At 43.0% G+C, this 22,536-nt stretch overlaps 1 protein-coding gene across 1 annotated transcript in view; it reads right to left on the bottom strand.

The window, feature by feature from the left end:
- Window positions 1-22,536, bottom strand: part of ppfia4 (PTPRF interacting protein alpha 4) — a 75,657-nt gene that overhangs the window by 7,587 nt on the left and 45,534 nt on the right. Inside the window, exons 3-24 of the mRNA XM_050037887.1 lie at window positions 16,373-16,474; window positions 16,038-16,202; window positions 13,616-13,690; window positions 12,902-12,973; window positions 11,279-11,500; window positions 9,907-10,041; window positions 9,112-9,246; window positions 8,848-8,931; window positions 7,870-8,001; window positions 7,649-7,711; window positions 6,126-6,217; window positions 5,887-6,016; window positions 5,216-5,391; window positions 4,248-4,476; window positions 4,119-4,154; window positions 3,908-4,029; window positions 3,532-3,644; window positions 3,364-3,445; window positions 3,149-3,230; window positions 2,728-2,928; window positions 1,261-1,323; window positions 847-873 (exon numbers count right to left, since the gene is read on the bottom strand). Coding sequence (XP_049893844.1) covers window positions 847-873; window positions 1,261-1,323; window positions 2,728-2,928; window positions 3,149-3,230; window positions 3,364-3,445; window positions 3,532-3,644; window positions 3,908-4,029; window positions 4,119-4,154; window positions 4,248-4,476; window positions 5,216-5,391; window positions 5,887-6,016; window positions 6,126-6,217; window positions 7,649-7,711; window positions 7,870-8,001; window positions 8,848-8,931; window positions 9,112-9,246; window positions 9,907-10,041; window positions 11,279-11,500; window positions 12,902-12,973; window positions 13,616-13,690; window positions 16,038-16,202; window positions 16,373-16,474 — 2,538 coding nt within the window. The remainder of the gene's footprint in view (window positions 1-846; window positions 874-1,260; window positions 1,324-2,727; window positions 2,929-3,148; window positions 3,231-3,363; window positions 3,446-3,531; window positions 3,645-3,907; window positions 4,030-4,118; window positions 4,155-4,247; window positions 4,477-5,215; window positions 5,392-5,886; window positions 6,017-6,125; window positions 6,218-7,648; window positions 7,712-7,869; window positions 8,002-8,847; window positions 8,932-9,111; window positions 9,247-9,906; window positions 10,042-11,278; window positions 11,501-12,901; window positions 12,974-13,615; window positions 13,691-16,037; window positions 16,203-16,372; window positions 16,475-22,536) is intronic.

Genomic DNA, 22,536 nt, shown 5'->3' with positions numbered 1-22,536 from the left:
CTAGCAGTAGATACACGCCGCCTTCTGTGCAGTGATATGGTTGGCGGGTGTATATAGGTAGAAAGAAAATAGTTCCTACATTGAACTGCTAACAACAAGGTCTGTGGAGTTATCTGGTCATAATTTCTGGGATGTTATTGAGCTTTTCAAATGTATTTTTTGGGACTTTGCACACCACAAGCTGAGTGCCATCTAGTTCCTTTATATTCAAGAGAAGGCAGACATCTCCAACACTTGGCAACTCACACCAAAACCATCTTGATAAATAGCACTGCAAGTTAGAAGATAAATATGTTTTTATTTTATTTTGGGGTGAGCTGTCCCAAAGTTAGGAGGGCATTTATTATATGCCAGTCAGGTACAGACTGTACACACTCACACAGCCCTGAAAAGAGCTCTGATCAGGGAGACTAAGTAAAAACACCTGTGTGGGTGGATCATGCATTTGTAGCTTATTTAACACAGATAAAACATAACAATTGCTAAGATATGGGATGATAGAATATGTTGCTGGCAAATGTAAAAGAAATCGTCATTGTTTATCTTGATTACAGGGTCAGATCACCCAAATTACAAAACGCCATTTTTCAGCAGAGATGAACACAGTTTAGTTTGAAGTGTGTTAAAAAAAGACACTTGATAAATTCAATAGAACATTTTGGAGCCTGCCAAAAACTCAGTGTCCCTCCTACTCTGCCTCTGTGTCCACTCTCCCAATTACTGTGTGCAGAGTATAATATTGACACTGAATTGGCTGCAGTCTCTTAGTCAAATATGAATGTGTGTGTTAGTGAAGAGCGTGGGCTGAGCGTGTGCAGACAGATGTTAGCAGATCAGTGACCTCACCTGTGCCCAGCTGCCCTCCTCATTCTCCTGAGTGGCAGCATGGTAGAGACAATATACAAGGTCAGAGAAACACACGTGATGCACATTCAGAAATACACACACAGACACACACACAAAGCCCTTCACAAAGTTTTCACTCTGCAGTTAACCTTTACACATCTCTCACACTCATACTACTATTTTCACCTTTCACAAAGACACAGATCACATGACCACAGGTTACAACAATTCCATCTGACACCCAGGTAGATATACCGGCACGAGCACAAATATGCGTTAGTGCGTGATGTAGTGTGTATTTAAAGGGGTCTTCCGGGAGATGACATATGTGTGTCACGGTGGGGACAGTGTGAGTGTGAGAAAGTGTTGGGTGGGGGGGTAGGAAGGGGAGGGGAGCACCCAGATGGTACTGACCGCTTTAGTGGAGGAAGCCAGGTTCTCCATCTCTTCATGAGTCACCCACACATTTCCGGAGGACTGCTCAGAGGACGAAAACACACCCGAACACACACGTACGCACACATGCATGCAGAAACACGCACAAAAACACACCCAAGAATGCACTCGTGTATATTTTCACACATAATACCCCCCATGCGCACACACACAGACAGAGACAAACACGCACGCGCATACACACACACACACACACACACACACACACACACACACACACACACACACACACACACACACACACACACAGACAAACATTGTGTTGAGTGATGCCAAGGGAGGGAGTGTATTTCAGGCAGGTAGCTTGTAGCTATATGTGGCACTATTTGTTTTCCCACACAGAACCCCATGCAATTTATGGCAGCAGAAAAGGACATGTCAGCCCAGTACCGTGGTCTCAACAAGGACACAAAACAACAAAAAAGAGTGAGGAGTCATCACCTCAGGGTGCAGAGTGAAGGTTAAAGAAATACTTCACACCCCGAATGACCATTTGTATGTCAGTCACTCAGCAAATATTATGTTGAATTTGTTGAGAAAACTTTGTTTTCCTTGCATACCTCCGGTGAATGAAGAATCCAAAAACAGAAAATTATTGATGAATTGAAGTCATAGGGGTCCAAATTTAACAACAGCAAAACTATATCAAAATATCCGTTTACAAACTCTGACACAACTCATGCAGTATAATCCAAGTCTCATTTGTCCAGTCATATGCTCAGTGCTTCTTTAACAGACAGCCCTTTCCAACAGGGAACTGAAATGAAAGTGAAACCTATCTATGATCCGCTGCATCAGTTAGTTAGTTTAAATTATAAAGGGTTAGTTTAGATTCACCAGAGTCCCAAAATAACACAAATAAACCAACCGACTGAGGCAGTGGTAGACCAACAGCTCCCATGTTCAGCAAAGTAAAATTACTGTTTTTGTCAATGGAGTGTGGCTTTGAAGAGAAAATAGATAAGCCTCACTTTAGTTCAGTTCCCCATTGGAAAGGGCTGTCTGTTTGGGAAGTCCTGAGCATAGGACTGGATAAATGAGACTTGGATTATACTGCAAGAGTTGTGTGAGAGTTTGTAAACAGATATTTTTATGTAATTTTGCTGTTGTTAAACATGGACCCCTCAGACCTCAATTTATCAAGAATTTTCTTTGTTTTTGGATTCTTCGTGCAGTGGAGGCATATGAGAAAAATAGGGTTTTTTTTCACAAATCAAACCTAACACAGGATGAGATATTGATATACAAATGATCATTTGGGGGGTGAAGTGTTCCTTTGACTTTAACAATTGGAGGCGGTCTGGAGTTTTTTTGTGTAGGGTAATGTGTTCGTAATCCCCTCCTACGTTCATGTGCTCATTTATCATCTGCTGCTTGTGTATGCACATGTGCAACCATGGAGGTATACTTGTTGAATCATCTTACCGTTCTGGAGGTAAGTGGTGCAGATGGGCTGGTGAGGGACACCATCTCCTGGATAGCCAAACGGAGTTTGAGTCGGTGCAGAGGGTTGCTGATGCCAATCTCCCTCTGAATCTCCGTGTCAGACAGAGCTGACATGATGGCTCCGCTCTTCACGTTGGCGCGACAGGCTGCCACATACCACGCTGGCATACCCACCCACAGCTGGCGAGAGTCATCAAGATATTCAACATTACCACCATTGTCGCCATAAAAGGTCAGATTAGAAGGGGAAGGGCCTGCAGATCAGGCTGTAATGGTCTGTCTAGTATTTGATAGTGCTGTGTTTATCATTGTATTAGATGCAGTAGCAGCCTGACATACTTTTTGTGTGGTTTTGTGAAAATTTATGGCTGGTAGATATAAAAGAAGATTAGGGGAGCACCTCTAGCCAGGAGACGACAGTAGGGCCATCCCAATGAGCAAACGGCAGGCCTCTCTTCCTGGCGTCTTCCAGAAGCTCGTGTCTAACAAGGAAATTAAAAACAGACAAAGAACAACAGACGTGAGAATTTCCAGAAAAAAGGCTTGGTGAACGTATTAAAACAACAGGAACAGAGAGAAAACACACAAATTCAGAAAAAGAAATGCTGTGTTTACTTTTTCTTCATCCTGCGGTCCCTCTCAGCCTGTGTGCCCAGTTTCCCCAGAGTCATTGTGTCACCAATGCCCATCTCAAAGTCTGGAATACAGCAAAAAAAAAAGTGTTTATTTGTATCTCTCTCACACTGCATCAGTGTGGGATATGATATATACCCTGCAGCTTACCTGTTAAGGACGGCAGAGGCTGTCCATCCCTGCCCACAGTCTGATCCATTCGACCCTTCTCCTTTTTCCCAAACAATCGGCCAATAGATGACTTGATGCCTTTCTTCTGCTTGCTGCAAACGGTTAAAACAGAGACAATTTTGTTAATGCAAAAATCTTTGGTATGATAGTATTATGAACTCTGAATCAGCAAGGTAAACTTTTGTTTTTGTGTTTGAGAAGTGAGATTCAGATCCAATTCCTGCCAATACAGTCCTCAAAATTTGTTGTTGGAAAGCTGAAGTGGACCCATAAAACAACCCAACAGCAAGTCTGCACTGGAGCTGATTTATCATGCTGTGTGTGTGTGTGTGTGTGTGTGTGTGTGTGTGTTTACCCTCGGCCGTCCTCTAGACTGCCTGTGAACTGGGCGAAATTGGTATCTAGCCGTAAACTGCGAGGAGACGAGGGAGGCGATGTCTCACACTTGATAGTAGCTTTGTCCACTTCCACCGGAGACTAGAAGAGTCACATAAGAACATCAGCTCAGTCACGAAAGTACAGTCGGCCAAAAGAAAGTATAATTTTAGCTGTGTTTGCAAACTTACTGCTACTTTTCTGCGGTGTTTCCTCAAGTCGCTTGGCTGTCAAACAAAACAACACAGTTACAGATACAGCTTTTCTTTTACAGCAAACATAGAGTTGTTTGATATGTAAAAGCATATGTGCTCTCTGACCAGAGTCATGATGCCTAGATGGTGGCTGGTGTTGCGCGAGTGGTGTTTAGGTGTGGAGTGGCCGCTGGTGGGCGGGGAGGAGGATGATGCCAGGGACTGGGCGGTGGCGGAGGTGGGCAGCGCCCGGGGTCGAAGCGTCACGTTGAGTCCATCCATGCTTCCGCTGTTCACCCGAGACTCGATCTCGTCCGAGCGGAGGTCTGCTGACTCTCTCTCCACCTGGATCATCCTACGCGTACACAAGTGCACACATACTATTTCTGAACACAGAACACACACCTTGTATTTTTGTAATGATGAATAAATCTCAGTACAGTCCTTATATGGAGTTAAAAAGCTCATAATAAAAACACTTTCTCATTTGCTCTACAGCAGGACTTGTATTTTTTTTAGTTACTCAATGAATCTGGGAAATAATTATTAATTTATCTTGTACAATTGCATGAAAAATGTTATATTACAAAGATCCTGGCTGTAATAAAAATACAATTTGAGGTAGAGACATTTTTTGTCTTTCTTGGAGGGAGTCTGGCTCCTCAGCAGCATAATCAGCATCTACTTTGCATCTCCTCCCCAGAAGCATATTCTGAGGTGTCACAAGAGGACCTTGTTGACTGTAAACTCCAATAAATAGCGTCCTCTTTCAGCCGCAAAGAGAACTGAAGAATGAAGAATCTTATCTACATGTTATCATCTCACTATCTAATGCCACTATCAGTTACGGTGCATCCTGTCTGGCCACAGGCCTCCTTCATGCATTGCATTAACAAGGCGAAGCAGCAGCACCTTTATTTTGATGCGGCATCTTTAAAACGTCCCCTTTCTTTCCAATTATTGGTCGTATTATCTTGAATATTTTGTTCTCCTTTTATCTGTATCCCGTTTCTCGCTGCCGCGCTGACCCACTTTCCCCATGGGGATCATGAAACTGTCATGTGCTGTAATCTAATGTGCCTGCACTTTGTCACCTTATCTCTTCATTGATAGCGTCGAGCTGCTCCTGCAACATGAGCGCGAGAGTCTGAGCGTCTGATTGGCCGCTGGGGGAAAGCAGGGTCGAGCTAACGTCATCATCCAGGTCTGACTCTGCCTCGATGTCGCTGCCGAGGAGGTGGCTGACACTCCCGCGCAGAGATGGATAGTCCTGTTCGAACACAGCGCACACCTGGACACAACAAATACACAGGAGCTTTAAAACATGTCGATGCAGTACATGTGATAAATACAACATTAAAGAATAAATAAATGTGCCTGAAGAATATGCTTCAATTCTGATTAAATGCATACATGTAAAAATACGACACTTGTGGAAGTATGAGACCAGTTATGAGAAGAAATGGATGAACAGGGAACTTACATCAGACAGCATGTCCATGGCAGCAGGTGAAAGAGACAGAGAGACAGAGAGGTTAGTAGAGAATGGTAAGTTAGGCATGAAGATCATCATACATCAGCCAAGCACTGACACTTTATAGCAAAGCAGGCATGCATTTAGATAAAGCACTAGTAAGGAGCTGCATGTGGTTAGAAGAACAGTTGACACATGATCTTGTGATCTGTAAGTCGGCCATCCTGCTTGGTGTATGTGTATGTGAGGGACTGTGGGGTTGTTTTGGCCTGATAAAGACATCATTAGCACCTTGTTTGGGTCATCTCGTAGTGCCGACAGCCTGCCCTTCTGTGCCCTCCTGATCACAGTCGTGCTGTAGTGGCCATCTTGGCCCTCCACCACAGAGAAACGAAGGTCGCTGGAGCTGCCCAAGTGAGACCTGAGATACACACAGAACAGAGTTCCATCAATAATATACATAGTATCACGTTGGACAGTGTGTTTATGAGGAGAGCACGCGTTAATGAGGTGTGTGTGTGTGTGTATACCGAGGGTGAGTTCCATCTCCAAACGCCCCACTGCGGCGTTTCAAGTGGTCAATCTCATTTCTCAACTTCTCAATCTCTCCGATCAGCCGCTCCTGAGGGAGAGAGGGGCATTATGGGTGATGTATTCAGGTTGTTTTTAAGAAAAGCAGAAATAACTTAACCTTAAAGGGTAAGTTTGCTATTTGTCAACCTGGACCCTCTTTTTCCATGTTTTTTCTCTAAGTGACTGATGGGAAGTCACTGGAGTCTGGTGGGATTAGCGATGGCAATTTCGGGGCCGTTTCTAGTTAAACCAAAAGAATCTTACTCTTTGACAAAAAGGTCTGTCCTAGTAGGGATCCTTTTCATAATGTATTCAGACACTTATAATAACAATCTGAGCCTGTCAGTGGCAAAGACAAGCACTTTTAGTGGATGTAAATAGCCTTTGAGTGGTTGTACTGCAGCCTGTTTCATGGCTGCTGGCTGCAGCGCTCTCTCTCAATACTTGACTAGTTTTAAAAATTGTTGTTCCTATTAGTCGCTTAGACACAAAAACATGGGAAAATAGGGTCCAAGTTGAAAAAATACCCAAGTAACCCTTTATCAATATTCTATTACAAGTAAGATTTTAAATTCTACTCAAGTAAAAGTAAAGAAGTATAATCAGGAAAATGCACTTTGTGATTCAAAGGCAAGTAGTCATGCATCACCCTGTCAGTGTTATATTAGTTCGACATTTTGGGAATAAAATGTATTTAATTTCTTGCAGAGAGTTAGACAAAAAGATTGATACCACTTTCATGTCTGTACAGTCAAAATGAAGCTATAGTCAGCAGCCAGTTAGCTTAACTTAGCATGACTGAAAATGAAGGGAATCAGCCAACCTGACTCTGGTAAGCTGGTAAAATTTCACTTCTCCAGGCCAAGAAATAGCCCCCCATAAAACTGTAACTTATCATTGCACTTTTGTACAGATAAACAAACAAGATATACTGTAATTTGAGATTTAGAGGTGCTAAGAGTCATAACTGTATTTTGTTCCCTTTGGGCGGAGCCAGGCTAGCTATTTCCCCATCTTTTATGCTATGCTAAGCTAACTGTCTGCTAGCTGTAGTTTCATATTTAACACACAGCTATGAGAGTGGTATTGATCTAATCAAATCAACTTTCTGCAAGAAATCCAATTAACATATTACCAAAATATTGTACTATTTCTAGTAAAGATTATTTTAATATCATTGTCAGTCATAATCATGCTTTATATTTTCTAAAATCACGAGTGTTTTTTATGCAAAAGCTTAATCTGCAAAGTAACAAACTACAGCTGTCAAATAAATTAAATGGAATTAAATAAATATGCATGAAATGTAGTGAAGTAAAAGAAAATGGAGATAGCTGCATAGAGTACAGGTACCACAAAACTGTGTTTATGTAGCTCAAAGCACAATATTCCACTGCTGATATGGGGCATATTTGGAAGTGGGGAGACAATTGCAGTTTTCACTTATTCATTTAGGGTGATTGATTCAAGTCTCACTGACCCTGGTGTGGTGGAATTCTTCAAGCTGTTTCTGGCAGTTCTCGAGGTCCTGAATGAGCGAATTCTAGACAAAAGAAATCACGAAACTGTGTCAAAACAAATCTGTGTGTCCAAGTAGAACACGTGCTCTACTGTATATTCATTTGTTTTGTGAAGCAATAACAACAGCAATATGAGCCGCTGCTGCCGCTGACTAGATGAATGCATGTGTACAGGCCTTGCCTTGTCCTCCAGGGCAGCCATGCGTTCTTTCAGATGGAGCTGCAGCCTTTCATTGGACTCAGTGAGCAGACGATCCACGGTGTCAGACAAGCGCTTGTTGTGCTCCTCATTCATTTTCTCTCTCTGACGAGCCTGATGAGTGGCGAGAGAGAGAAAAAACCAGACGGGGGGCGAATGACATCATCAAATTTTCTCTTTTGACACAGACTCCATTTGGGCGTATTTATGCAGCTAATCAAGCATCTCTACATGGATTAAAGGATGAAGTGTGTATTTAGCCCAAGATCACCAGCTGCCAGATATACAGTAGGTCCTCTTGGCCAACAATGGATCTCACAGCCGGAATGATTTAATTACTGTCATTTACGTGTCAATGAAAAAGGGTTAAATGTCTTCCCTTAAATGGGAAGTGCTGTGCTTAATACGTGTTCTCCGGTAATCTCATTAAAGTAAATTAACACCACAGACACACACACAAACAAAAATCTGCATCCTCAGAGAGCTCCTTTAACTAAATATAGTCATGAGATCGCACGGAGAGAGAGAGAGAGAGAGAGAGAGAGAGAGAGACAGAGAGAGAGAGAGAAATTAGCCTTGCGTGAATTATTCAGAGTCTAAAGATAGCAGCCAATCAGTCGTATAGAGGGGGGGCGGAGGGGATGTGTTGCAGCAAGATATGTGGATTTGGTTCAAATTCATGCAACAATGCACCGGGAAAATGGAGAGCCCTTCATATGTGCGTCTGTCCTGTGTGTTTGTGTATGTACGTGTCTGCATGAAGGAGCACGGAGCCAAGAGTCAAGGCGTCCAACTAATGTGAAGCATCAGCCCCCCCCCTCCCCCCACACACACATATACACACACACACACGCAACAAAGTGAGAGGTCAGAGAAACCCTGCAGGGCTGGTGCACACACACACACACACACACACACACACACACACACACACAGACGCACACACATATGCTCACACACCCTTCCTAGCTCTTGGTTCTTCTCCTCCAGTTGTGACTCCAGCTGTCTGAGCCTCTCCTCTACGTTGCCATGGCGCTCTTCAGCCTGCAGGGGGAGACACTTACATGTAAATACAACTGCCTGGCTTTAAGCTCTGTAAATGTGTTCAATATCTATCTGCTTCTATGATTTGTATAAATAACTGATTCTTGTTTTATTGCATCAGCATCCTTTGCTATGCTTTCTACAGCTGTGTGCTGGTGTGTGTGTGTGTGTGTGTGTTACCTTGGAAAGGGCTGCCACTCTCTGTGCCAGTTCAGCCTCCACCTCTGGCAGTGTCTCAGCCTTCCTCATGGTCTGAGCCAGCCTCTGCTCAGCCATCTCCAGCATCTCCTGCAGCTGGCGTACCTTCTCCTCGCTCTGACACACACACAAACACACACACACACCAGCGCGCACCGAACATTAGCACGATCACCAGAGAGGTGTAATCAGTGTAGTGCAGCCAGCGAGTAGCAAGGGCACGACACGTGGGCACAAACCGAGGATGTTTCTGGTATTCCCCATGTGGTGCTGAACTCCGATCGACCCTGAACTACACGTGAACCTTTGAGCGCCATTTTTCCACTGCTCGCTCAAACCCAGAATAAACTTTTCTACAATGCTTTATATACATCGGCACACTTTTGAAAAACTCTATTGGTTGTGTCACTATCTCAGCTTTATTGTGGATGACAATGTTGAGGCATGAAATATTAAAATGTTGCAAGAGAGAAAGAGAGAGAGCACATTAGCCTGAATCCACAACTCACATGTCACCTTGCATCAAGACAAATGTGCCATTTTTGGTGTCACTTAACAACACATTAGGATTGTAACACATCCGAGGAAGCCTGAACATGAAGCGGAATAATGACACGGCACATTTATAAATATTGATTTAGTCCTTACGTCAGGCTTCATTTACTGATTTGTGACAGAGCAGCTTACTGCATGGCTGTTGTTCTTTGTCTTCCCAGACGCTCTGCTTAAATCCAAGTCAGGCACTCTTTATGGCTCGTGTTGTTGTGCGTGTGTTACCTGTCGGTGCAGCGAGTCCTTGGTGGCCAGTTCATTTTCCAGTTTGTCGTTGAGGTCGTGGATGTGTGTGGTCTCCCGCTGAGCAGCAAGGTAGCGCTTCTCTAACGTTGTTATCCTCTCCTCCATATCCTCTCTCTATGGGTGCACAGAAACAACAACAACAACAGGGAAATCATGAGAGTCGAGCCTACAACAACAGGCACGATGAGGCAAAGACCCACAATGCTGTACATCATCCCTACATGTATGGTTGTGTTTCCCCAATATATGACTTAAGGTTCCCACACTTCTTAAACATCATATTCAAGGACCTTCAAGGCCCAATTCAAGGGCTCAACACGACACAGTTTGAGACATGGATCAGGGTTAATTACTGTTATAACACTGAGAACTTTCATAATGAGAATTAGCAGGCTTTACAGAAGCTCACAGACAACATTAAAAAAAGAGAAAGGCTTGAATGTGTGAACACAATGTGCTGTGTTACTGTGATGGCAGGTGGTGCATGAAACTGACGCAACTGCGGGAGACACTTGCAGACAGTGAATCATCGTCTATTTACTAGCGTTAAGTAAGAAAAAAGAATTTCAGTTTCTGTTTGTGCACGAAATATTAAAATCCAAGCACTTTCAATGACCCATGGCTATTTATCTGTGTTTTAAAAAACTTTCAGCGCCTTCATTTTTATCCTCAGTTTTATAAACTTTCAAGGATTTCGAAGACATGTGGGAACCCAGTGTATTAACCTTCATAGTATCTTGTATTTTTGCAGTTCATATACAAGACGTGCATGTACTTTGTAATGATACAAATGTGTTGTAGTTAAAGTTGATGAAGACAGCAAAAATGAGACAAAGCACGTTCATGATAAGACAGTTTTATGTATCTTGGAGACAGGAAGGAAACCACCAAGTCTCCCAGCCTTGATGATGACCTGCCACTGCCCAGACTCAAAATATTAAAAAACCAAAACAAGGAACTCAGTCTCCTCTGGCTGTTATTATCAATGTGCATCCTTAGGGTAGTTTTTTTACTCAGAGCTGACATAAGAGTGTCTGTGTGGCAACAGCCCAGATCCTTGTGGTCATTTTGAGTCTTCTTGCACCCTTTTGTAGTAAAGTTGTGTCTCATTATTGTACGCCATGAGCCATGAGCTGTCATATACAGTTTCTGTGTTGAAGTGAGAAATCTCAATGGCATGAGAAATTAGTGTGTATTTTTTTAAAGAATGACATAATGAATTAATACAGGGACATATTTTTTCCACAAAGCAGCACAATGTTAAATTCTATTAGAAAAAGCCTCAGGTTTTTATGGCCGGCTGTTCTCGGTGCTTGCTACCAGAACAAAAGCCTGCTTCCTTTACTCTCACCTCTCTCTGTTCCCTCTGTTGTTTGATTGACAGCTCCTCGCTGCGGCTCAGTTCTCGGCGTGCGTTTGCGAGCTCTGCCTCCAGGTCGGCTATGCGGCCGTTGAGAGTGGTTGAGTGCTCGCGGCTCTGAGCCAGCTCCTTGTTGGTCCTATCCAGCAGCTCCTGAAGCTCCGACACCCGGCTGCCATCATCGTGGGCGTCTATGGAGCCATTGGGCAGTCTCTGTAAGGTGGACACACAACATTAATAGAAATACATCCACATTCTCACATGAAATATATTTAAGGGCAGAGACACACGTACAAATGTGCACACTATGGGTGGATGATATTGAGAGTTGTTGCAGAACTGATAAAGTTGGATGACCTAGATATAAAAGTGTGGAGCGTTATGCATACGAGGGTGGGTTGTGTGAGGTTGGGCTGCCATGTTGTTGTTTTGATGTTGTTTCTCTTCTCTTCGCAGCTCAAAGTGCAGTTAATTCCAGGGCCTTAATTAAACAAACCTTCGGGGACACATATTCAGACAGGCAACACAGTGGGCAGCAAAAGTTAGTAGGACCCCCTCAGCTCCCTCATGTGCCAATTTTGCCAGCTCATGAATATGTTACAGAAACATAAACATACACAGACACACTGGAGGCAAAAGGGCCAAATGGTCTGAGGCTGTGTAATAAAACACACCCGGTGATACAAGTGATTGTGCGTAATTCCAGTTTAGCTATTATTATCCCGTGGATTTTGGAAAAAGGACTTTAAAGCCCCACGTGACTGACAATGTGTAGCAAACAGGTACAACATGACTCTAATGTTGTCTTGGTTTGGGTTCCTGCTGAAAAAGTGCATGTGATCATGATCATTTTATGGCATTTTGAATTCAAATATCCTCTAACTGTAACATCCGGGGGGCAGTGACTGTCAGCAGGGCAGCAGAAGCCGTGGATAAATGTCCTGATAGAGTGTGTGTTTGCACAGTTCACACTGTGTTCACACATCTACATTACACTCTTCCTCCAAATGCTGGTACTCCAGCCAATTCTCTCCTCATCTTTTCTCCCTCACTCTGTGGCCATCCTTTGATATAGTCTTCTCCTAGCTCTCCACTTAATGGTTTGCTATTGATTTTTTTCCAAGTTTGATTATTCCTTTAATAAAAGTGCTGTATATTGACACTTTTTCCCCTCTTTATCCTAAGGCCAAAGAAATAGGAGCCAAAGTGAGTGGATCTTGTGATGCTTCTCCTCGGCTGCCGGCCCGTATAGACGAAGGCGATTTCCAGGCTCTGCTGTTTAATCACAGGGAGGTTTGTTAGTCCCTGCAGATGGACCCAGACGCAGTTACATAATGTGTGCTCATTTCAGGGCTGGCCTCAAACCATGGAGGACAAGGCTCGATATAAAGAGCAAGAGTCTTGATGATATCAGAACTACCAGAAAGGCGAAGGAGGATTCATGCTACATTTTAGCTCCATTAACCTGTCCTGTGTACAGTATGCGTGCCAATGTGTGGAAAAAAGGCATAATAAGATGCAAAGACAGCAACCGACAGCCAAACGGACACTATTACTATAGGCAGACATAAGATAAATCACAGAGCAGAAAAACAATCACACAGCCAGGAAGACCTTCCATGTAGGTTTGGATCCATCTGTTCGCTCCACCGAGTCACCATCCTTCCTTTGCCTCACCATGTTCAACTGCAATGTAGATTAAAAAGGAAAAAAAGAACAATGAACAAACTCACACGTTTACCATCTTCTCTCTTCCTTCAGTGAATCCTAGAACAAAACTTAGCCTCCCAAAGGGGAAGCCTGGCTCTCAGGCTGCCAGCGTGCTTCAGACAACACGCCCTGCTATATTTTACACAACTACAAATATGAATTAGCCTCAGAATAGATGAAGGAGGGGTTGTTTCAGTGAGGGTCTGCTCCTCTTACAAAACTGTGTGATCAATGCAACTTCACTTTAAATCTTACATAACCCACTGGGATTTGCTTTAACTGAGCCTGCTGTGAATATTTAGCATAATTTATCTTTAAAGTGATTTCTTTAATGACATTTTTAACTAGATGAGTACAGAAGGCGAGTTTGTGTCCGTGCACGTGTGTGTGTGTGTGTGTGTGCATGAACAGAGGGCTCAGACGACAGAGCCTCTCACCCAGCGTGACACTTGAAGCATATATAAGATCAGACCGCAGGCTTCAACAGATGTCTGCAAGGGACTGAACAGATGTTTCACTACCAATAACCACACAAAGGAACTCACACACACACACACACACACACCCACCCACACACACACACACACACACACACACACACACACTCACACACCTTACCTCTTGTGTGTTAGCTGCTAGCTGTCCCTCCAGGGTGGCCACCCTCTCCAGAGCCACACGAAGCCTCTCACGTACCTGACAAACACATCAAGATCACACATATCACGACAAAGTCCAGAGACATGAGGACACGCTGATGTAAAGGCACAGTTCTGGATATAATTTAGAAACACAGAGAATTTAAATCTGGAAACGGGGCTCTTTTTACCTTGAGTTCAGTTCAAAGTTAATTTCCCCCTGTTATATGAATACATTATCATATTTCTTCCTGTCTTAATCTGCTGCTGCAACTGTTTGCTGTTGTTGCAAACTCAAGAATCCCTCCATCTGTTTAGAGTCATCATTAAAAGCTTTTCAACAACAATCTCTTCCCTCCAATAGAAAACTTTTACTCTGAAACTCAGGGCTTGCTGAGGTTCATTAATAGCTTAACACTGAGAAGACAAGCAGACAAACCAAATTCATCAGAATTAATTAGTGAGGGAGAAGAGCAGCTCCGTTAATAAGACAAACAAGGAGCAACAAAGTGGCGTGTGTGACAGCACTAGGCTTGAGCAGTAGGGTATTACAGTATACAGGGGTATACATAAGGTATGATTTTCAATACCGTCCAATATACAGACACTCATCTTTCCACTGAACTGATATGGAGATGTTGTATTGAGGTGATGTAGTGCTCAGCACGCACCACCAGAGGTCAGTGTCAACTGGTGTTCCAGGCAGCTGAACTGAGAAAGTCGGGGACTGTCAGTAGTGGGGATAACATTACAGGACTAAAAAAAGAAAAGGTCTCCCCTGTTTGGGAGTATTGCTACATATAACTTTATCTTGAGATGACTTCTTCCAACTACAAAAGCAGTTTATAAACCAGGTTTTTTTTGTTCAATGCTCGCTTATGAGTCGACATCTGCTGCGGCAACAAGTGGCATTTTGTCCTCCAGCGAGAAGGGCGTTTGGTTTCAATCTATTCATTATTCAAGTATTTAAAGCCAGCAAGACTTTTCTTAGTAGATTATTTGCATATTAGAAACACAGCATTGTAGGACAGACAATGTCTTACATGCTTCAATGACTTCTGTCAACAGCAGCTCAATTTTTCCATTGTTTTTCTTTTTTGTAACACAAATATCGTCATATGCTGTATACCTTGGTGAATTATCAGGAAGGTGCCCCTGTACAGGGCTGATGGAAATACCATGCCCCGAAGACACTTGAGGCATTATGACCCACACATTTTGAAGTTCGCCTATTGTTTTGAATGCCCCAAAATGCACCAGAAGTGTTATGAGGCACATCAAACTGCTTTGACAGCCCTACTCTGACCTTGTTTTGTTTTGGAGCATCAAATGAAGACCCAGTGACCAAATATGTTTTTTCTTCAGCTGCAGTAACCATTTGGAGAGAGCTGAAAGGAATTAAAAGGTAAGAATTTTTTTCCCAGAGGACAGTATTTGATTTAAGAATAAATTATTAACAATAAAAAAATACTAAATAAATAGATTAAAAAAATTAAACTGACATGATATTTCCATATTAAGCCTGTTTTTAGGGGAGTTGTGTTTTTGGAGGCCTGGCTGAACACTTCTTGACAGGCACCTGCCAACAGCATGTGTAGGGTCCTTAAGACATCTAGTTAGCTAGCCGACTTAAGGAATATGCAAACATAAATGACGGGAAGTTCAATGAAGTCCAAAAATGACCTGTGATTTATGACTGCACACTAAAAACTTATAAAATAAGGACAAGAGATAAGAGACGTTGTCGGTGCAACAGGTAAAATACATATCAAGTCAGCTAACCAACCGCACATGAATTTGTGTTTCCTAGGATAGTGAAGACATGACCTGCACTACTCTTCCACTGATTGGCTAGTACTTGTTGCCTTTGTTAGATAGGTTGATGAAGTTTGGGCAAGAGGGGTAGGATTGGTGAGAGTTAGGGTAAGAATGTCAGGGTAAGCCAATCAGAAGCAGAGAAGCCTTCGCTACGTATATGACATGCGAGTTCATCAACCACATGCAGCCAACAGTTGCCCTCCTACATTACATGTTAATCAGAAAATTAACAGGGGGGATCTGTAAAGCATACAAACTTTGCCTGTCTGCATAAATAGTGATCTTTCCCCAAAATACCGCTGGTTGTGTGAAGTTGTAATTGCATATAACTTTAATCAAATAGAAATACATAGAGAATTAATCGCAGTATGTGTCATATACAACAATATTTCCAAAATAGTGACCCTCTCCTCAGATACAGCTGGCTCTGGTTCTGGAGTGCCAGAGAGGCATCAACTGACACTCCTCAAATGAAGCACGTCAATTATTGCTTTCAGTGCTTTGGCCCCTGAAATGATGCAATCGTTTCCTCAGCATATATTTGTTAGAACAGATCGCAGCCCTTCTGTGTGTTTGTGTGTGTTCACCTTTTCATCCAGAGCCTTGTGGTGTTCAAACAGCGACTTCAGAGCTTTGAGGACCTCCACCTCGCTGGAGACTCCAGATGGTGGGGGTGCCTGTCTCTTCACCACTGTCATCCTCAGACTGCGTTCGTGACGAGACACCAGACACTCCAGGTGCTCCAGCAGCAGCTATAGCACACACACACACACACACACACACACACACACACACACATGATTGCATCCACGACCAAAGAGAATACTAATTTCAAGCTTAGAAACATTGTTTGTTTTTATCAGCATCACCACACACTAACACATGCACACACTCAAACACACACACACACACACACACATACCCTGGTGTTGTTCCTTTCAGCTTTCAGCTCAGATATTTCCTCCTCTTTCTCCAGCAGCTGCTCCCGGCATATGTTCAGCTCCTTCGTCAGGGTGGCAAACTCCTACACAACACACACACACACACACACACACACACACACACACACAAGCACAACACCCATTCCGAGGTTAATACTGTATCAGCGATCAACATAATGGGCTCTACTTTTGTGAAACCGAGCACATATTATGCAGCTGTAATCTCAGGGTGCAAACACGTGGGCGTGGCTGACGTATTTTTTTTGCAGTTTTTGTGGCACAAGCAAACTCCTGGTGCAGAGCAGCACAGGATGAGCACAGTGTAAGTACCTGTAGGAGGAATACTTTATCAGTAGGTGAAGCGAGGGCAGACTTAAATAATAGGCAGTTCAGACCGGCTGCTCCCAACTTGTTGTCCGAAGGATCCTGTCTGAGAAAAGCTTTCTGTGCACCTGCGATAAGAGGTGGTCTGAGCAGGTGGAAATGACCAAAATGGCACTGTGCTATCTGATCTGCATAAACACAACCTCAGCTGTGCCACTCTGCCCACCTCAGCGCCTGCCTCTGGGTTTTTGGGAGCCATAATACTACAGTAGCAAATGCAAAAAGAAGTGACCAAATGGTGTTGCGTCCAATTGTACAAAAGAGTCAATTTTTTTTGCCAAGTGTGACAAAAAGGTCAAGATTTTGACCTTAACTACGGCTGAGCCACATTCAGAATGTATTAACTGTATTAAATAACAATGGTCAATACCAATATGTCTAATCCGTAACTGTAGGAGAAAGAATTATCTGTGGCTCTTTTTCCAGTAGCAACAAATCGAGTTTCCTTCAAATCTGCAGCACTATATAATATTAGCCAGATCAAAATGTTATGACAAATTTCATTACATTGTCCAAAAACAAAATACAATGAAGTGAAAACAGTGTCCAGTTCCCAGTGATGGCAGGGAGACCTCTCATTATTAAACTGAGATTAGATTATCCAAAATGAATTCTTAGCTTTGTGAGGAAAGTGTATTTCACTTAAGAGCCATTTGATTTATTGACGTTTATTCTTCAGGCTCCTCAATGTTGACAGATGGCTGTGCACTTCAAGGAAGCTTTTAAGCACTCCAGACGTCCTCTATAGCCACATTTGAAAAACTCGACCGACGAGTGACTAGAATTTGGACCACAGTGGTTTCTGTTTGGTTGGGATCCACTCAGTCTGTCAGGAACGCCATGTTTGAAGCAATTTTTGGTCGAGGGTTCAGACATTTTGTAGGGGTGGCACGGCATAGAGTGAAATACTGTGTGATTTTGATTAATTTTGTGTCAAGGTAAGATCAAGTCATCGTCCTTGTAACAGGATGAGTACATAAAATAGGATTTGAGGCCTTATAGAGCAAGGACACACTTCCTAACATTCAAATGTTTATTTTGACACGACATACAACTCATCTATATATCCCCAAGTCTGTTGAGTGAGCAGTGTGTTACTTCATGTGCTTTCATTCTACATTATTCAAGATAGCAGCACCACCTTTTTACAGCACCACAAACAACCACATATTGCAAATTTGATGGACATTTTATGCTCTTTTGGAGCTGTAAAGAGATGGCTCCATTAACTTTAATAGTTTGGGAGGGGGCTGTGATAGAACTGCCGCGCTAACTTGCTGTGTGTTTGGTTTTTACAGTATATAAACTTTAATAGCATTTTACCTGGCAGTTTTTCGGATGAACTAGTCCTTTAAGGATCATTGTTATATGTCTGATCAAGATCTGTGAAGACATAATGGCATAGTTCTTGCGAAATAACAAAAGGGTGTTCTCAAGGGGCTCTACATGATATTCAGAGCAGTATCACAGCAGCAAACCACAATTTGCTATGCAAAGATAAAGTGGTAGATAGGCTTATGTAAAGTGATGGCATGCTGAAAAGAGAATGAGGTCACGCGCACTCTGTGTGTGTTGTAATCTGAGCTCCTTTTTCTTTGTTGTGTCCAACAGCACGTGCCTGTCAAGGTCCAGACACACCATGACCAACATAAAAGAACAATCAACGATGGAGGCCGACTGTTGCGTTGCCTCATGTCGCCTGAATCTCGGTCAGAAAGGTTCATGTAGTTGCAAGTTGTGCTTTCTACGCCTCCGTGAGAGGACATAACTTTCCATACCAGTGGCCTGTGGTAGTCTGGGAAACCAACAAGGCGGATGTTTTTGTTTTTTTTTTTGGGGGGGGGGGGGCATTTTTAGCCTTTATTTGACAGGACAGACAAGTGTGAAGGGGGGAGAGAGAGAGGGACTGACATGCAGCAAAGGGCCACAGGCTGGAGTCGAACCTGGGCCGCTGCAGCAACAGCCTTGTACATGGGGCGCCTACTCTACCACTAAGCCACCATCACCCCAACAAGGCGGATTTAAGATGCTAGTTAGCCATTTAGCATATTAACAACACAACATGATGTTGAAAGAACAAAGCAAATTTACCGTGTGCTAGTGAACAACACACAGTTACAAACCATCTCTGGTAAATAGCTGAATGGATAAAAATGCAATAGCATCTTGTATAACAAGTCTATTTTGATCTCACGCCCTCTTGACTTTACCCACTTGTTTACTTTCCTCACTTCATTTCTCTTCCCCTGCACTGAGCTGAACTGCCAATCAGAATGATTTCATTTACCGACAGATTCTGCAGTCGTAGATGCCGATTCAACACACTGAATTGGCCAAAAAAATTCAACAAGGGCTGACTTATCCCAATGGTGCAGTGCACACTGCAAAAACTAGAGCGAGAGACGCGCACCGATGGCCTGACAATGACGAACTGTCAACCCTCAGCTATGTGTTTCAGAACCCTTTGTGAATATGAGTCCCATGCGACTAGCTAGATGCTGCTGCTCTGCACTGCAATTGTACTGCTGATATCGCTGTTCCACAGTGGCAGAATGGAGTCATTGCAGAGGCATCATGCCCATCCACCAGGTCCCCCACATTAACACTGTTAGCTCTGTTAGCTGCTACCTCCACCACCATATTAAGAACCATGTGCAGGCAATACTGGCTCAGACCCTGAATCATAGATACTACCTAAATGTTGCACACAGTTCCTTTAAACACATCTGTAATAACAGCGTATTTCAAAATGTTGTAGTGGGCTTTTCTGTGACTGACAACATAATGTGCCTGACTGAATATCTGATATCTGTCAACCTGATGCAACCCTACTTGTCCATTGCTGCAAGACAACATTTAATGCATCTGCAAAGAGTTTTACAAATCCTGACAATGTCAGATGTCTTTTGCTAAAAATCATAGGCTTCTCCTGCTCTGGTCTGGGATTATAAAGTCTCCACATTCTGTCCTGTTCAGATAAGTAATAACAGTGTAAACTGATCCTCACACAAGTCTCCTCAGATCAGTGGAAGAAAAAAGGGTTGAAATGTCACTCTGCTTTCGTCATTCTTGAACAACAAATATTTCAAGGTCTGTTTTGCTGCTACCTGAGCAGTCAACTCTTCTGCTCTTCTGTCAGAGGACGTAATCCACTTGCCCATATGATTTTTAGTTATTGTCTGCCATTGATTAGATTTACAGGAGGTGAGAGGCTAACAGTGCTGTGTACGACAGAGAAGGAGCCAGTGACTCACACAATTTCTCCTGGAAGTTGGTTTTTAATATTTTCTGTGGTTTGATCACACTGGAGCAGAGACTGGGTGGCTGTTTGTTTACTAAAGTGTGTACATCTGTGTGTGCGCCAGTGTGTGTGAGAGGCTGTGTGTGTGTGTGTGTGTGTGTGTGTGTGTGCATGTTGTTTGAACATCTCTTGGTGCTTTGTTGGCATTTCCTGTAAGCTTGGCTTTAGTCCAAGCCAATACCCAGAGGCTTATGCTCTCTCTGCTTGTCTCAAACACACACACACACACACACACACACACACCCACACACACACCCACACGCAGTTTTAAAAGTCCTGGTGCTCCCTGCAGCCATGACACTGCACTCTTGGTCTCACATTTCTCACTGATGACCCAAACACTCGGCATGACACAGAAGTTCTTCTTTAAAGTTAAAATCTGGAACATTTCACACTGATGCCCTCAAAAAATATGGTGACAATTTAAAGGGGAACTATGCCATTTTCAAGACTATGGTCTAAGACAGCCCCAAAATATAAGTAAACATGAACAACTGTCTCCCAAATCCCAAAGCTACAGAGCTCAAACTAAAACTAGTGATGTATAAAGTCTGGAGCTGCTCTGTAGACGAAGAATTGTAAAAAAAAAAGTTATCGTTGACACTGAGAGCACCCAGGGGAGTGTTCTGAGTGTACGGGTACATTTTCTGTTTCACAACTGAGAACATTACAACAGTGTAGAGCTCATTTGGGTATAAAATAGAGAACAAATACTTTGGGGGTCCACAGAATCAGGGTCCCATTCATTGTCTATGGAGCAGCTCCAGACTTTATACTTAATGACATCACAAGTCTGAGACTCACTTCTCTGGTTTCTGGCTCTGAGAGAGAGTAGCTCATGTTCACAACTATTGATTGAACTTTCCTGGAAATAGCAAATTAATTTAGGTGGTGTTCCCCTTTAAGTGCCAGGTCTGGTTGAACATGCCAGTACAGCAATACACCCGACACCAGGGCCTGTTGGTAAGGCAGGTGGAACAGGAACAGTTGTGACTGGAAAACTAAGTTGAAGAAGAACATCTCTACATCCCAGTTTTAGGGCTTGACACTGTACTGTATATATCTTGTATAGAAACATTCTGGTCTTAAGTTTTACAGTTGTAAACTGGTGGTAATGGCCAGTAAAGTTGTGGTCTTAACAGATGCTGTGTCTCAAATCGTGTACTTCTGTACTTACACCTATTTTGAGTGCATAAGTGCGTTCACACTGAGAAGTATGGAAAAATGCAGTGCACTATGAGTACCCGGATGATGCACTCAAAACGGTCAAGAAGTTGAGTGTGGAACTATGGACACTTCTCACCCTAAATGGTTGCCATCTTGGCTATGTAGTGGAAGGGGAGGGACCACTTTTCAAACTGGAAATGGCGGCCGAGGACTGTGCGACCGTGAACGTCGCTGCATTGTACAAATACATATGTTTTTTGCACTAAGCACCACTATACTGTTGTCGGATATAAGCCAGCAGTATGTTTATTGGGTTAATTTAGCAGTCTGTAATGATTTAGTACCGTGAACGATAATGCGAATGCTAATGCTAGTTTGCTAACTAGCTAATTTGTGGTCGTCATGTCCGGTGAGTGCACAATGGCCATGTTTTCTTTGAGACAACACGACCCTGTCAAAATTCGTGCACTACGCCAATGAGTACATAGTGCACATAGTATACTACATGGAAGTGTACTAACGGAAGTATGTGATTTGAGACACAGCAAGAGTCTCTGGTTTGCACTGGTCTTCACCACTGTGTTGTGTCACACCGATCCTGATGGTATTACCTATTCTTGCCTGTTATCTGTAAAGTAGTATGCACAGGCTGACCAGTGTGGACTAGTGTGGCTTCAGTATGCATTGTGCAGTTGTATTTTGCAGAAAAAAAAAGCTCCTAAATGTATAGGTTTCTAAAAAGAAATCAAACTTAATATGGATATGGATGTGCCTCTCTAAATTTGCCTTGTGCTTTTAATTAGGGCTGCAGGATATGAGCAAAATATGCAATATACAATATAACATATATTCAGACTTGTACAGTGCCTGTGCTTATGCTTATATATATATTGTATAAATAGAGTTTACTTGGATCTTGAGGAGCTGCAGTGTTTATTCATGGACAGACTGAAACCTACGCTGTACATTTACAACCACTTGACAACTTTCCTGCTAATTTCTTCTCTGTTCCATTCGCCAACAGCTGTCCGCTCTGGGCACATCCACCATCACTCATCCTCTCTTGCTCGACCACACGCTCAGTGCGCAGTGAGCTATTTCCCGAAGGAGCTACGCTTCTTATAACACCAGTCATCATTCTCAACCCCATTTGTATGTTTCTCTGCAAGGCGCAATGAATGTTCTTTTTCAAGAAAGGACAGGACAGGTTAAGCGTGAAAGGGTGAGAGAGATGGGATGACATGCAGCAAAGGGCCGTGGGCTGAAATTGAACTCGTGGCCACTGCAGGAAGA

The sequence above is a fragment of the Epinephelus moara genome, chromosome 24, assembly GCF_006386435.1.
Source record: "Epinephelus moara isolate mb chromosome 24, YSFRI_EMoa_1.0, whole genome shotgun sequence".
In the NCBI taxonomy this organism is placed as follows: domain Eukaryota; kingdom Metazoa; phylum Chordata; class Actinopteri; order Perciformes; family Serranidae; genus Epinephelus; species Epinephelus moara.
Note: the sequence above shows the minus strand (reverse complement) of the source record. Positions and strands in the feature narration are given on the sequence as shown.